Here is a 15676-nt window from a genome sequence, read left to right as displayed (position 1 = left end):
AAATGTAATGATCATTCTTAACAACGTCCATAAAAATATTTTATAGTCCACCAAAGGCCAAACAAATTTTCCTGCCCAATTGAGAAACTACACTTACTTTTGAAAAGTTTCCCCCCTCCCCTAATAGCAGTTGGGCAAAAAAACGCAGTCAGTAGAAACCTAAAGCTGACGTGTTCAATCCAGGCATAGTTCATTCCCTGCGCTATTTAATACATTTACTCGAAATTCAGGAAGTCCGGAACCTTAAAAATTTGCAGACATTCATGTTGTCCTCAAATTCCTCATTACTTTAGTATACTCTCTTGATAGTGGAATTGTTACAAACCCGAGAAAAACATACTTCCGTGAAAATACTTTCCTGAAATTCTCAAAATGGGTTAGAAAAAGTAGGTTCAGTTCTGATGGAATCGTACTATATTTCGATCATATTTACAATGTTCAGAGGCTTTCCTTATCTGACTACCTTACCTGAATAAATTAAAATAACTTAAATAAATACAATACTTTTTATGCATTAAATTAATATTTTACAACTATTTTTGGTGTTCTTTGTTGTCTAATTTCCTATCGACTATGAAAACTTATAGGAATTTTCTTAAAACTTCTTCGTTGGGTTGGATGTGCATATGATGGTGCTGGATTTGAATAGCCTCCATAAGGTTCTAAATGAGTTTCGTGATGGTATGAGTTTGATTGTTCCCATCCTCCGTGGCCATCATTATGAGGAACGTTATGAATGTGCAGATGGACTTCTTTTCCTTTCAATTCTTCATGGTGTGGTGGAGCGAAATGGGGAGGAATTGGTGGGACCCATTGTGAATATGTGACTTGATTTTTCGATGATGTGAGTTCCGACTTCCAAATGAAAAGTTTGGCAATGATTCCAGCAAGGTTAAGAATCAGCAGCGTTTTAAGTAAGAAAACAGTCTTCAGCCCCAGAGCTACGAGTATAAATATAAGGGTCGAAATTACGCCGAATTTGAAGACAAGCGGAATAAGAGCCATTTGCAAGCGTCGTTTCAAACCAAACGTTCGAGACTCTGAAAAAAAGACAATTTGAAGTTAGTATATTAAATGCAAGTATATTGTCTGATTATATTAAAGATAAAGGTTTTTAGAAATGTGTCATCTTATTGAAACCGACCTTTCCAATCTATCAAAATATCCAGATTCGTTTGTGCGTAGGATTTCCGTTAACAAATAGATGCTACTCTCTGCATCTAGAGTACACCAAAAGTCAAAAACCGGATGCGCTCATAGGCACTAACATATTAAGTTTTCAGTGTATAGCGTTTCCTCGTTGCAGGATAAACACATGTCATTCTGTATTACTCTAATTTGAGCACATATCTAGCTAGCGAGTTGTGGAATGCCCACAATACTTCTGTATGACTTCCTGTTTTTCGCCAGGATAAATCCTGACAGAAAGTTTAGTGTGTCTAGCAGCACTTTTCCAAAATTAATCAATTCTAGTGACACTCCAGCTGCTACTTTCAGTTCTGGCATGGGGAGAAAGTTCGTTGATGTTCACATTTGCATCTTATCCAGTTTTAAAGTACTATTTACAATTTATAAGTTTTTCGGCTTATCTCTGAATTAGGTTTGTCTTCACATTATGTCCATAATAATAAAAGGAATAAAGCATGAAATAGATGCAATGTACTTTAATTTATTCCGTTTTATACTTTTCTTCATATTTTTAAGTTTCTGTATAGCAAAACAATAATCGACTTATGCACATATTCAGACAATGAAATCTGATGTATACAGTGAAAAGCATGATTTTGTGAGAAATTTATGTTCATTCAAGCGAAGAAGGGTTGTAAACTTTACTTTCTCCGAATATGTGTGCATGAAGTCTCTATTAGTAGTTTAAGAAATGGCCTCAGATTAAATGGTTAAAAGATGCAAGTGTAGTGAGAGCAGGACTCATTTACAACAAGAACCCGACAGCGAAATGTGAAAAAATCATCACGTTTTCCATATATAAGATCTAGGTGCCACAATACATCTCATACCAACCTCTGTTCAAATTTTCTGCAATATTTTCGAATTTCACAAGAAAACCTCAAATTCGTTGTTTTGCAGAAGCATAGGGCACAAAAAATATGTAGCAAATCATTAACAAAGTTAAAATAAGTCAAAGATTTCGTGTGAATTGTCTATACACGAAAGCAACATATGTAGTGAATAGTTTCACACATTACATTCATGTTAAATGAAGTATCAGCAGAGAATGTGATCCGTTGTGAATATTCCCTCCCCTGACCGTTGTAACAGCTGCTCGAGGTTTCCAACCCAGTGAGGTGAGTACTTTATTTTCTGTGCCTGAACTTCTATATCCACTTAACAACTGCGTTAACTCGTAGTTTAATTCCCCTTTACTTCCAACTTTGATTATTCGGAATAATGTAGTATATCCAACGACCAGTTTGCGATAGATTTCCGCCGTGTTAGTTACCGATTATATATATTTCTTTATAGATTTGCCGACCTTCATTCGCCAGCATGTTTATGGGAAGCATCCCTGCTAGTATATAACATGCGTCCCCGGATGTTGTTCAATAAGTACTACCCGCACGCAGTGAATTTAGCCGATACGCCATTCCTAGTTCTCTCAAATTCCATTTGTTGTCAAAACTAGTGATAGAACGGAACTAACTACCCTCGAAATAAGGAGACGTCGACTTTATCTTGGCCCATCAATATTCTGTAGTAGGTTAATAAAAGAACTAGGTTTCTCCCCTTATCTTGTAAATTTTTGATTTTATATAGCATACAATTGTTTGAGGGCCACGTACCTCCTTCATTAGTGTTAATAGCTCATTGATTGATCTGCCTTAAGTCTACTAATTACTATATAATTGTTTTCCATTTTACCCAACCATTCCGTTTTTTCCTCTATTTTTTATTATCTACTGCTTTCTTTTCTATATATCTTTTTTACCATGTTTGGAGCGTCACCGCTTTTTCGTTTGGTATATTCTCTTATGTGTCCCTCGAATCTTGTGGTCACAGTCACAGCCTTTTTATCTGACCAATATACAATTTTTCACATTCTGAACAGCTGACCTTATGAATTCCAATCATCTCTTCTTTCTTTAATTTGTCTTTGGAGAACCTAGCTTAGTCCTTAGTTGTCTGTTTGCGCTTGTGTTTCGTATTTTGTTCGTTAAATAGAAGAACGTAATGCTCGCTCTGAAGCTGGATTATCCCTTTTATTGCTGTTTGAAGAGTATTGTGAGTTTGCCACTATTGATTCTATTTTGTTTTTTACTTAGTATTCTATTTCCTCCCTACTATATCCATCTTCGCCGCTGTGTCTAGTTTATTTCCTTTTTGAAGCGCTCCTCCGTCAAGGGTGTCACTAACAATATGTATACCATACTATGGTAAGCCACCATTTTCTGCCCATATGTGTGTTCTGAGGTCCTCGGTATGGTACACTGTGTGTGAGTTTTCTTTCTGAATATGTCGAACTCGAGTTTATTGTTTTTTATTACTGATTAGTCCAGAAACGTTATTCGGTGGATATCTTCCTTTCCATTATGAAAATTGTATTACGATTTACGTTGTTTATTGCTTCCGCGTTTTCTCGATACTTTCAATTTCAATTTTTCTTCTAGCGCGCTGTTGTATTCATACTGGTCCATTATTACAACCGTGATTCCTTTGTCAACTTTTGTGTAGAAAACATCCTTTTCTCGCAATTTCTTAACTACCGAGTCATATTTGTATGCTTTTTGCTTGTTGTTCCCTTGTCCAGAATATCCCCTACTTCTTTGCGAACGATTTCCTTTGATTCGGGGTCTAGATGCCGAATGGCTCCTTTGACGTCGATGATTATGTCTTCGCACCAATTGCGAAATTGAGTCCGTTGTTGAGTAATTCCAGCTCACTTTTCGTACATCTTTCCGATCATTGGTGGTGAATTTATTTTTATTTTGTTTTTTGTTTAGCAAATCCCGTTTCCGTCTTTCTTTGCATTCGAATGCTCTATCTAGTTTAAATATCTTTGGTTCTTGCTGGGTCCCTTTCGGTAGTATTCACGAGGTTGGTGCAGCGATGGAGGACGCTTAGTTGCTGTACACCCAATGTGTATTTTGAAGTTGAGCCTTTTGTCAATCATTACTCTCAAGTATTTAAGTGATGGTTCGGAGTAAATTATTTGTTCGCCAACTTTAATTTTCACGGTTGTGTCCTTTCTTCTCTTGCAGATTAGAAATACTCCGGCTTTTTATCAGCAAGTGACAGACCGGACTTTTTCACCCCCAAATTGATCTTCCAAATTGCTTCCTTCGCGTAAATCTTGATCTCGTCTAGAAGTTTTGATACTATTGTAATCCCGATATCACCCGCAAAGCCAATGGTTGTTGCGCTGTTAGGATGGCGTAGGGTCAACACTCCATCATACATAAAGCAAGGGACCTAACCCTGTCACATTCCAAAGGTTATGGCGAACAATCTCAGTCCATTGTCCGAATCGTAATACAGTCTTCTCCCAGGAAAAAATTCAACAACAAAACGTACAATGTATTTCGAGGCCTGTGGTTTGGTAGGGCTAGAGGCGTGTTGCCCGCATTTTTTACATCGAGAGTTACCACTGAGTAACATTTGCTATCTTGTATTGCAGCCCGAGCCAGTCCATCCAGTCCGTTGATTGCGTCGACCGTTGATCTCCCCTTTCGAAACCCGAATTGCTTATCAAAAAGGCCTCCTTCCTTCTTAGGAATAGCGAGCGGTATGTTGTCTATGACTCGTACAAATAGTTTGCGAATGGTATTAGCGAAATATATCGGTCTACATGAGCAGGGGTTATCCAATGGCTTACTTGACTTCCGAAAGAATATCAGCTTTTTTAGGTTCCAATAGCATACCTGGCGCTATCTTGGCCACTAATTTCAGGGCGGTATTTGGGATTCTATCTGGTCCTGGTGACTTATTTTCATGAATTTCGTCAAGAATCATATATTGCAGGAAGACTTGTACAGTTAACATCCTCTGGGAAGAGAGTATTCCCAATATACCCCAGCAAGGGTAAATAATGAGGGGAAACTTTTTGCATTTCAGTAATGACATTACTGGCCTAAATGCGTCACCCTATGGACCCCTAAGTATACTCTGCTGTCCGAATTCCTGCGACGTGTAAAGCTGGTACTCAAATTGCATCAATCGGGGAACAATAAAATAAATGCGTTGAATGTATTTGCTATCCCTTCACTGGCTTATGCATTCGGAATATTGCCGTGGACGATGACCGATCTCCAAAGTTTAGCGTGGAGCCCACGAGCCTGCTTCGTGACATCGGTGGTAGGGGCGTGGTTTACGTGGCGGCACAACATCATCTCCAAGTCAACTTGTTGCACGCTTATTTTTACAGCAAAGAGCAAGCGAGTCCCTTGCATGCGGCTATCTGTAAGGCAGACTGTGGACTGACTCCACTTAATTTGAAGGATCGATCTTTCAATCTTCTGAGTGGGGTGAAGTAGGACCAAGAGCGGATCGATGAATGAAAGCTGAAGGCAATGCATGGTAAACACGTGAATTGTTTTTGGCAGCTATTTACAAATGTAAATCGATTACATTTGTCGAACAGATGGCTGTGTGCTGGGGAGCTCTTTGCTGAGACGGAGGGGTTCATGTGTGCCATTCAGGACGGTGTGGTCGCTGGTCGCCAACCGAGCTTACAAAAAGCTCATCATGAAAGAACGAGAGGAGAACGACCAGTGCAGAATGTGTGGTTCGGCGTTAGAGACGTTGGACTATCTCATTTCTGGCTGTACTGGCTGGTTATCCATCAAAACTTTGCATACAAGGATGAGCTGATTACAGGAACATATCCGGTGTACACAGTACTTAATAGTTCTGCTTACAGCATGTATTGGAACCGGCAAGTTCTGGCTGATCGCCATACTGCACATAAAAAACCTGACAAGACGGATCACTCCGCGTATATAATTAATGTTGCAAAGCATAACACGTGAAGGACGAATTCTGACTTCATTTATTTCACTTACTTCTTGTATCGTAGCTTTCCCTTTAAAACATCTGCCTTTTTCTCTTATGTGTGTAAGTGTAGGGCTTTTCAAAAAATATTGTGATAAAACTTTAGACGTGTTTTTCTCGAAACAACGTTTTTCGAGTTGGCGTGAAAGATTGAAAAAAAACACAACACTAATCCCTTTGAAATTTGAAATATTGAATGACCTACAAAGGGGTGGGTGTGTGCTAAATGGTTTTATCTATAATATATCAGGCTTTGGCGCCAAAAACGCCAAATACCAAATTTAAAAAAACACTATTTTGATTTTTTGCGAAATTTTTTTATCTATTTTATTTGATGGGAGAATTTAAATTGCTTAAAAACCCGCCTTTACTTTCTTTTGAAAGCCTAGACGCCGTAAAATTTTGATGTTTTATTAAAAAATTTATAGAAGATTAGCGTGGAAAATCGGAAAATCGGAAATGTCACCTCATTCGAAACAGTTTTAACATTCTTTTTCAAATCAAGAAATGCGTCTGACTTCACGTCGATCATATAAGGTGTTTCAAAAGATTTTTTTTTCATTATTATTATCAAGCACTATTTTGGACCCCTGATACCAGCAATGAAATTAAAAAGATTGATACTAATAAAGAATTAATCGAAACATGTGGTTACAGTCGGATGAAGGAACATCTCACACGTTTAATGTCTCAATACCGGTTGTTTGTGGACTTTTCCCTAGATTGAAATCCAGACGAGTTGACATAAACTGGCCTCCACGTAGTGCTGATTTGACATAAATGGATTCTTTCTTGTGGGGTTAACTCATATCAGATCTATACGACAACAATCCTGCTTCTCGGGATAAAAAAAAACTCGAACAGAAAGCCCAATCCAAGTAACGGAGCATATTTAGACGAAATTATTTATATGCGATAAATTCCCATTATTTAAATATTGATTTTCCACTTTGAAGAAAGCTTTTGAGACACTTTGTATCTGTTTCTTCATAGCTCTCAGCATGTTCAATTAATGAAGCATTTTGTTTAAAAATCGAGGGATTCCTAAGTCCGCCATCCACCTAATGGCATACCCAACCAGTTGGAAAGCGACATGCTTTCTCGGTTGTGGTCCACGGAACCCTCATCCTTGGGCAAACAAGCAAGTTGCAAAATATATGACTTGCGGCTTCGTCCAGGGCAGAGGCAACTTATCAGATGCTGGCTCACGTTTGCCTTCTGATGCATATAAGAACTGAGTTTCCTGAGTAGATTTGAACTACGGAGGCATTTTATTGATTCCTCCAAGGTCAGCTTCAAAGCTAACCTAACGGAAAGCGGAAGCCCAGGTATGAAAGGCTTTGTGGGTTTTTTGAAAAACTGGATGGACGACGGTTTCATTGGTAGTTCTATTCATTGACAGCCCCTGGTATATATGCGTTGTCTATGTCCGACTATTCACTTTAATGTGATACTCACATATTTTAGAGTGCACATATTTAGAGTGACTTTATTAATGATAGTAGGATTTTTACCAAACTTTCCGGTACCGAGCTCCATATAATGACTTACGTTGCTGAAAAGTTAATAAAATATAATAATGTACGATTATTTGTTTTATTTGAACTAGTATTGGGATTGAGGTCTAGATGCCAGGTGCAGACATAATCAGATTTTATGGATAAGCAGTTTCAGACAATGGCCTTTTAAACACGTGGCAGTTTTTTACTCCTTTCCTTTACAATTCATGTTGAAACTAAGACCTGTTTCGGAAAGTGCTAATCGAAGCGCCATATTGTGAATGGTCGCGATTCAAATAAGACCAAGGATTTGAACCGTGTGTGAATGTCGATTACCACTCGACTTAGCTGTTAATGAGCACCTGAGTTAAATCAGGGTAACAATCACGTACAAGCGCAATGTTGACCATATATATACTGTTACGATCTTAAATGAAGTGCTCTAACGCACATGAAGGCCCACAAAACCTTAAAGATGATTGTTGATATAAAAGAAGGGAAACTTTCAAACGTGCTGCTATTATTGTATATACAAGGTATTGCATTGGTTTCATGACTTTGTTTTGGAACAAATTATAATTTCTTCTGTAAATACTGTGGACGTCATTTGTATTCAAATATAATTTATGAACAAGAATAACCTTTTATTTTAAAAAAATATTACATTAAAATTAAACGTGATATTTATTGTTATTTTCATATTTTGATTTAAAAGTATGGAATTCATTATGATCATGGATAGCCATCACAAGATAGAAAACAAGTTTCGGCAGCCAGTGTATTTATTAAACAATCTAAATATGAATGATGTCTTGTTCTAATGATAATTCCCGGATTTAATTGCGAATAAATTTTACCAAACTATAGAATCTTCGTCCAAAGTGCAGAATCATTCTCGTATTACGTATTTTAGAAATAATAATATAAAATTATAATTCCAATTTACATATATCATAAACTTTATTCCACAATATGTTTACTGTTATTGTTGTCTGCATGTGAGATGGAAACTTTTGTTTCTCTTGAATTTTCCATTTACCATCAACATCCATGATTCAAACGTATATTATTCGTTCGTTGAACTTTGAGCAAAAGACGTCCAGAAGTACACTTCCCAGACAAAAGCTCGTAACAAATTAGGTCAAGTATTTATATAAGAAATTGAAAACTTATTTTATTTCTTTACTCTCCAGTTATTAACGTCTGCGCTGTCTATATATCGACTTAGTGAACTAGAAAGAAAGCTGAGGATCTTATCTTGTCACCGTTAGAATAATTTTACCTTAAGTCTTCTTAAAACTGAACTTTCAATCTTGCATACATTGCAAGATGAAATGGATGATGTGAACATATATGGCACAAATCTAAACGCTGCCAGGAAATTGTTTTTAATGATATTTCCAATAATATCATAGTATAAGTTCCAAATACGAAAATCATGTTGTTATAATGTTAACTTGCCTTTCAAACTAAAGCCGGATCCTATCATTGAAAGAAGTTTCAGAAGATTCGGTAGTTTAAAACGCAAAATGCATCAATAACCCATCGATGCCATGAAGAAATATATCATCATTTTCGATTTGGAGATTGTGGCAGAGCCAAATAATAACTTTTTTAATGTTTATGTTTGTATACTGTGGGACAAACGCTTCGGTAACCTAAAAAAGGACCTCAAATTGAAACCATTATTATTATTATTTTTGTCTAAAACAAAACCTTGCTAACGCCGATTTAATGTCTGTCCGCCTGTCTGTCCGCTTGTCTGTTCGTTACTCGCAAAGGGCTGAATCCAATATCGTGAAATTCAGCTGTCTTTGTTTTAAAGGGGATATGTGAACATATGTGACTTATTATATTATTTTTTTTTCAGAATATAACCATGTGGGATATAAAGTGAAGGGACCCAATTAGTACTTTTTAAAGCTGGTTTTTACATTTCAATACAAACTAGAAGGTAACTGGCAGTGCTATTCAACGTTCGGAATTTTCCAACGAAATGATATGCAATCAAGATTGTTGAGTGCTTTAGGGCTTTAGACTTGCGGGAAAATTTCGGGAACTATTCAAGTAACTAATATTATCATAGAAACCATTATACTCCCTTGGATGATGTACATGTATCAACTTCTAGAATCTTAATTTGAAACATATGTCCAACTAGTAAATTATAGCAACTTAGAATGACCACAATATTTCTGCACGTCTTCCTGCTTTTCGACTATGTTTGTTTAACAGGTTGTTTGGTGCGTTAGCAGCATTACTCTGCCACCTATCCGTATGTGAAGCTTGTTCTCAGTATTTCCAGTAGCATTAGCAGATGTTAATGACACTTTAATTCCTGATTCCGATCCGGGCAAGGAGAAAAATTAACTCTCTTTTGCTTGGGCAGCCGAGATTTCATTTCCCTCCACAGCACAGTGACCAGGTACCCGGAATAGTTCTATCGTATCGAATCTAGAAATAAAGTTCAGTCGATTTCTACATTGCTGAACGACACTGAGGCAATAAATGACTGTTCAGTGCCCTCAATGCAGTTTGACTAACGCTACAACTTGCGGTGCGCTTCAACTGCGCCTCAACTATCCAAGTTACCGCCCTTAGAATCACATGAACTTCATCCTGAAAGACCGTTGCATAAAGTTGCAAGGGAAAGCCTACTTCACGTTTTTATTCGAAAGGTAGATTCCTGCTCCATAACCTTATTATGTTTTTGAGCCATCGCTGAAGAAGACCTCAGTATAGTCCCAATTGGCTTTGCAACATTTTCATATTGAAAAGTTTACAGAAAACACTATTTCTTTTCCTCCCACTTTCGTCATCTGCTCTCCAAGATGGTGTACTTCCAAGTAAATCTGAAAGGACTCAAATCTGATGTTCGTGAAAGTTGCATATCGTTTTCTGAGAAAGTCCAAATTAGTTGATGCATTCCTTTATGGACTCCGAACAGCCTTGAAGTCTTCCTTTCACCTTCCAGTTCCTCGCAGCATGCCCCAAGAAAGTCTCATTTCGTTTTACGGGACTCGTATATTCTCACTTTGAGTTCCTGAAGTTGAATCAATCTTTATTTTGATGACTTTTACAAGTCGTGCGCTTGATTCGTTGAGTTTTTGCAGTTCTCAGCATCATCAAGGAACCGCTTTACCACTCTTGCTCGCGAAATAGGACAAGCCTCTAAGTTTCTAATACCACCCTACGTTTACGGTCATCAGAATAGCTGAAGTTATATATTAACTATTAATTAAATTCTCTCCTGTAGGATTAAATTTGCTACTACACCAACACCGAGCCGGAAACTGCACAAACTCTGGAAATCAACCAGGCGACTTTTGAACCGTGCTTGCAAAAGCAATAATAACGAAAGCTGGTGAAACTTCCGGAGCTGACAGCGTGAATATAAGAAGTTCGTTAGGTGTTCGAAACGAGACTCTTAGAGCGTAGACTGCGGAACTGGAAGTCGTAAGACAGACTGGCTGTGTAGAGTACTTAAAAGGGATGACTGAGTCAAGTTGGTCTCTACTAGAAAACTCGATGGTGGCCACTTCTGTGGAGTATGCTAACCGACTGACTACTCTGAGAACTGTAAAATTTTGCAAATATACGCTGAAGCTTATGTGGATGACGTGGCTGCATACAACGTGCCGTTAATCTGATAGACAGTTGGTGCCTCAGGCATGGACCTTCGGTTAACCCAAATAAGACCGCAATGGTATTATTCATAAAAAGGAGAAAACTGGATGGACTTTGCCGTCCAGAGATGAGGGGCACAACGGTTCAAATCTCCGAAGAAGCGAAATATCTGAGTCACTCTAGATAAAAAACTTCTTTAGAACAAACATGTAGAGGTAAAGTCTCACAGCTTATAGACTATGCAGACGGACCTTTGCCTCGACATGGGGACTCAGGCCTCATATGGTTGTGTGGATATTCGTTGCTATCATTAGACAGATGTTCGGTTATGCATCCGTAGTGTGGTGGATTAATTATAATGAGCCTTGCCATAACAATCCAGATTGGATCAGGGCCTTGAAGTGTGTTAGAGCACTTAATTTAATTTAAGGCCGTAACGGTACACTACAGTACACCGAGATTATTCACTACTCACTAGCTGAGTCGACTGGTATTCGAAGTCAAATCCCGATGCAAATCTCACTGCCACCAGTGAGAATTGAACCGCGACCTTCCGTACGACATCCTTGTGCTCCAACCGGCAATCCGGATATGGTGGTGGATGAAGGTGGGACAAAAAAGTTTTCCCGTAAACTAGTCGCACGGCAAGAAAACTGTGTGTCTCGGAATTACCGGTGCCATGAGTACGACATCCGACGCAGCTCAAAATGCATTATTCAAGCACACTGGAGCTTCTGGATATATTTATTCAAAGCACTGCATGAGAGCAGCTCATAGACTAACTCGATTAGACCTATGAGGAAACAATGGGCGTGAAGGACACAGAGCATTGGAAGAGTTACTGGGAGTACTGAATCCAGTTCTTACAATTCTCGGGTCCCCATGCTCATGTCTTCATTCCCAGGAATCATCACCTTCTTTCGGAATACCTCTCGCTACTGCCGACTGAGAGTCTTCACAGGGTCACACTGTCTGGGCTGCATTACTCCTTGTTAGCACTGATGAAAGGAACAAATGGTTCCCGAAATATCGTTATTTGCAAGAATAAATATCCACACCAACGAAAAAGAAATAACAAGTTTTATTATTTCAATGCATTACTCCGTTTCCACATACCGATATTATATTTATCATGGAGTGCACTACATTTCGCGGCTTTCCTTCCTTGGAAGAACAGTGCCAGCAACAGGTCGGCAGTAGTGAAGTTTCCAGTTCTTCTTACTAAGGGAGTTTCTCTACTCTCCTTTCTGACTGACTGTGCAATGGACACTGAGAGCAGGCTTTACACCAAAGTGAAGATATTTCTCCATGGGGAATATGAATCTGGTGGGGATCTAAAATTCCTGCCTCGGCATCGACTTTATTTCTCAAAGTCGCAGGTGGATTGGAAGTCTGTGACTCTTTCCACCTGGAGGGTTAAAACTCGTTGCTTCCACCTTCATGTATTTTGGACACCCTTAGTGTAGTAGTGAACTACTACAGACTACCCTTCCACGACAAGCGTGTGTGTGGTAATGTCAGAGGGATTACCGGTATTTAAGGCACTTAACATTCTGGTAGACTGCACAACCTACGGACGATATCATGGAATGTTTTAGCACCATAGTCCTTGACTGTTAGACTGGAAGGAAACCATTCCGGAGAAACCGAAAAAGGATATTTCGGGACAGACGTAGAATACAAAATTCACAAATATCCTTGAAGAAATTATTGAAAATATGGAGACCGAAAAGGAAAAAGCGGAAAAGAAGCCTAAAAGAAAGAGAGGTTGGACAATCTCGTCCTGGATTTCATAAGGTTCAAGACGGACGGCGAATCGCAAGCATGCACATCTCAGAGAAGGAGTACTATGATTCCACATTGGAGAGAAGAACTACAAGCACAAATGGTGTCAAAGACCAGCACTAAGCCAGCCTTGGTAAACGTCCATCATATAATGGCTGCATCAACAGTAATTGCAAGTATGTTATTGGATTAGTTCTAGCTCAAGAGCCTTGGGTGTATGGGGAGAGATTTGTGGTTTTCAGGTGAAAATCATGCAGCTAATTTGATACTCGCCTGTGAAAAAACGAGAGCTTGCATCATTCTAAAATACAAATTAATATATATATGTCTTTCAGAGTTGCTGACTGATCAGTATACCTGCAAGAGTAAGGTACCTTACTTTGCGGCGTTAATGGACACAACGTGATGTGAGGAAGCAGTAGAACAAACTGGAAAAAACCATACCTTCTTGCATTTATTCTTAATAAATGGTTAGCAGAAGGTCCTAAATATAACCTTGAGGAATACTCTGACGAATGAGCTAGTTGAGTCTCCGAACGACCCTCCACGTCGGATCGCCGAATATTGAGATTGAACGTTGAGAGTATCTCTGAAATAGATAGAAGAAATCTTCAGAGAAAATATTGGGGTTTCTATGTAAGGTACCTGAATAATAACATTGCTCACGTAATATTGGGCACTGATATCAGGAATAAACTAGGACTGACGATAATGGGTAAACACCGCGCACGTCATTGAGGCGTTTATGTTTAGCTGTCCCATTAAGGCAGATATTTCATTATGGGACGTATCATCCTGGAACAGAATCCTAGCCACAATATGAACAGAGATCAGAAAGGTCTTTAACCAAACAAACCAAACCAGGGTTTTGTCAAAGCACAAAACGCCCTGATGACGTAAAGTAACGCAATCAGGAAAGCAAACCGAAAAAACTTCGGGAAATATTGTGGAGGAGTTGGACAAACGGAAACATCGAGCCCATATATGTAAGGTTGTAGCTATGGGCAGAGAAACTTTCTCTACCCGCCTGAGAAATGAAGATTGTGATTTGTCAAGAATGAGGAGGATAGGCTAAATTTACTTCGTAAAACTAATTTGCTTTTTGATTTTGGAAGTGGGATCTAATGATCTAACTGCACACAATTCTTAAGATCTTCCTTCAACTGAAACATGTAAAATGAATAATAGTGAAGCACAATTTTAACGCATATCAAATATGAATTAAGATTGGACGTTTGGGTATAAAGGTTTTGTGTTCATCTTGTGTGGGAAATTTCCAATGCACTTTTTCGCATTTGTACATACGTAAAAATTCTAAATAATCCTCCTCCGATATGACTCGAAATTCCAACTCCGCCGTTCACATGAGTTCACTTTATATGATGATGACGCCAAACACGTCTTGGAGTGCGATAAATTTACGTGCAAAACACCCTTTTGACCTTCTATGACTTTGTTAAAAATAGTTGATTTTTTTAAAACTTCCTAAAATCATGCATTATATCATTGGGTTTTCATGGTAAATTTCTAAAATATCGCAATGTGTCATCCTTAACTTTATTTGAGCAGATATAGTATGTATAATGTGATTTTTGTTCAGATTTTTCGGTTGGATAGGTTTCTGAGAGCGATACCTGTTGCCCTTTTTGGGAGGTCATATTTTGAGCCCACACTCTCCTATGTTTTACCCAATCTCAAACCTAGGACTAGTTTCGAAAAGTGCTAATGGAGCCCCATTGTATGTAAAAGATTCACTGACTACACGTTTTCACTAAATTTCGCGACAATTGGTTTAACTGTTCCCGAGTTAATCGGGTGTGACCAAAAGACAGACGTCTGCCCGAGAATCCAATCGAGTCTATAAAAGTTTTGTTTAAAACAAAAATTGAAAAATGGCAACTCACATTGGAACGCTCCCTAAAATTTAAAACTGACTGCAAAGAAACTAGATTCAGTCGGGCGACGGCGATCCACTTTCAGCAGGTTATTTAGCGAATGATTTGTGCAGGAAGGCTCGAAACCTCCTTCTTGGCATTTCACGTACGATATTAATTTGGATATTTTGATGAGTAGCTGCGTGTTGCCCATCTGCCGAAGTTACTTGACGCGACGACACACATATTTAAAAAGCTGATAATTTAAACCATACAGTTGACGGTCTTTAGGACTTTTGTTGGATTGCACCATGAAAAAAGCAAGGGAGTGGGGAACCTACTGGTCTTTGGATAGGTTCGGTGAGAAAAGTAAAAGTACCACCGAACGTAACGACAAGACGAAGTACCGCCAGAGGTATTGAATTTGCCATGAATATAACTCAGACTATTTGAAGAACTCATTCAAAAGCTAACAAATACTGGAATGGGATTAAAGGAAAAGGAACGGTTGTGGGAGCTATACTTATCTTACCTCGAATATTCCAAGGTACTTATGGGAAAAGATAAAGCTCACCCAAATCAGCCTTACAATCCCATATTGACGATATCCATGTGAAATGCATGATGTGCAACAGCATATTATAAAAATTTGCTTGTCATCAAATTGGAGCCACATATAATTTTCATTTCTATCATCTCGAATAAAGATGGATGTTTGTTTGGCGTCTGCACCTATTCTTTTAAGCAATATCCTTCGGAAAGTGTCATCTGACCATCCAAAATCTCTACATTTGGGAATCTTTCTACGTCATAAATGCTGATTTTTCTAGTTTTACTACCCCCTTTTGTCTTGAAGTGTCTACTGACTGTTTTAAATAATAGAAA

General features: G+C 38.4%; 1 protein-coding gene across 1 annotated transcript in view; it reads right to left on the bottom strand.

The window, feature by feature from the left end:
• Positions 1-396: 396 nt before the first annotated feature.
• Positions 397-15676, bottom strand: part of LOC119649018 — a 96290-nt gene continuing 81010 nt past the window's right edge. Inside the window, exon 3 of the mRNA XM_038050971.1 lies at positions 397-1040. Coding sequence (XP_037906899.1) covers positions 565-1040 — 476 coding nt within the window. The 3' untranslated portion in view covers positions 397-564. The remainder of the gene's footprint in view (positions 1041-15676) is intronic.

Source organism: Hermetia illucens, chromosome 2 (genome assembly GCF_905115235.1).
Source record: "Hermetia illucens chromosome 2, iHerIll2.2.curated.20191125, whole genome shotgun sequence".
NCBI classification, from domain to species: Eukaryota; Metazoa; Arthropoda; class Insecta; order Diptera; family Stratiomyidae; genus Hermetia; species Hermetia illucens.
The sequence above is the reverse complement of the archived record's forward strand: the minus strand, read 5'-3'. Positions and strand labels throughout refer to the sequence as shown.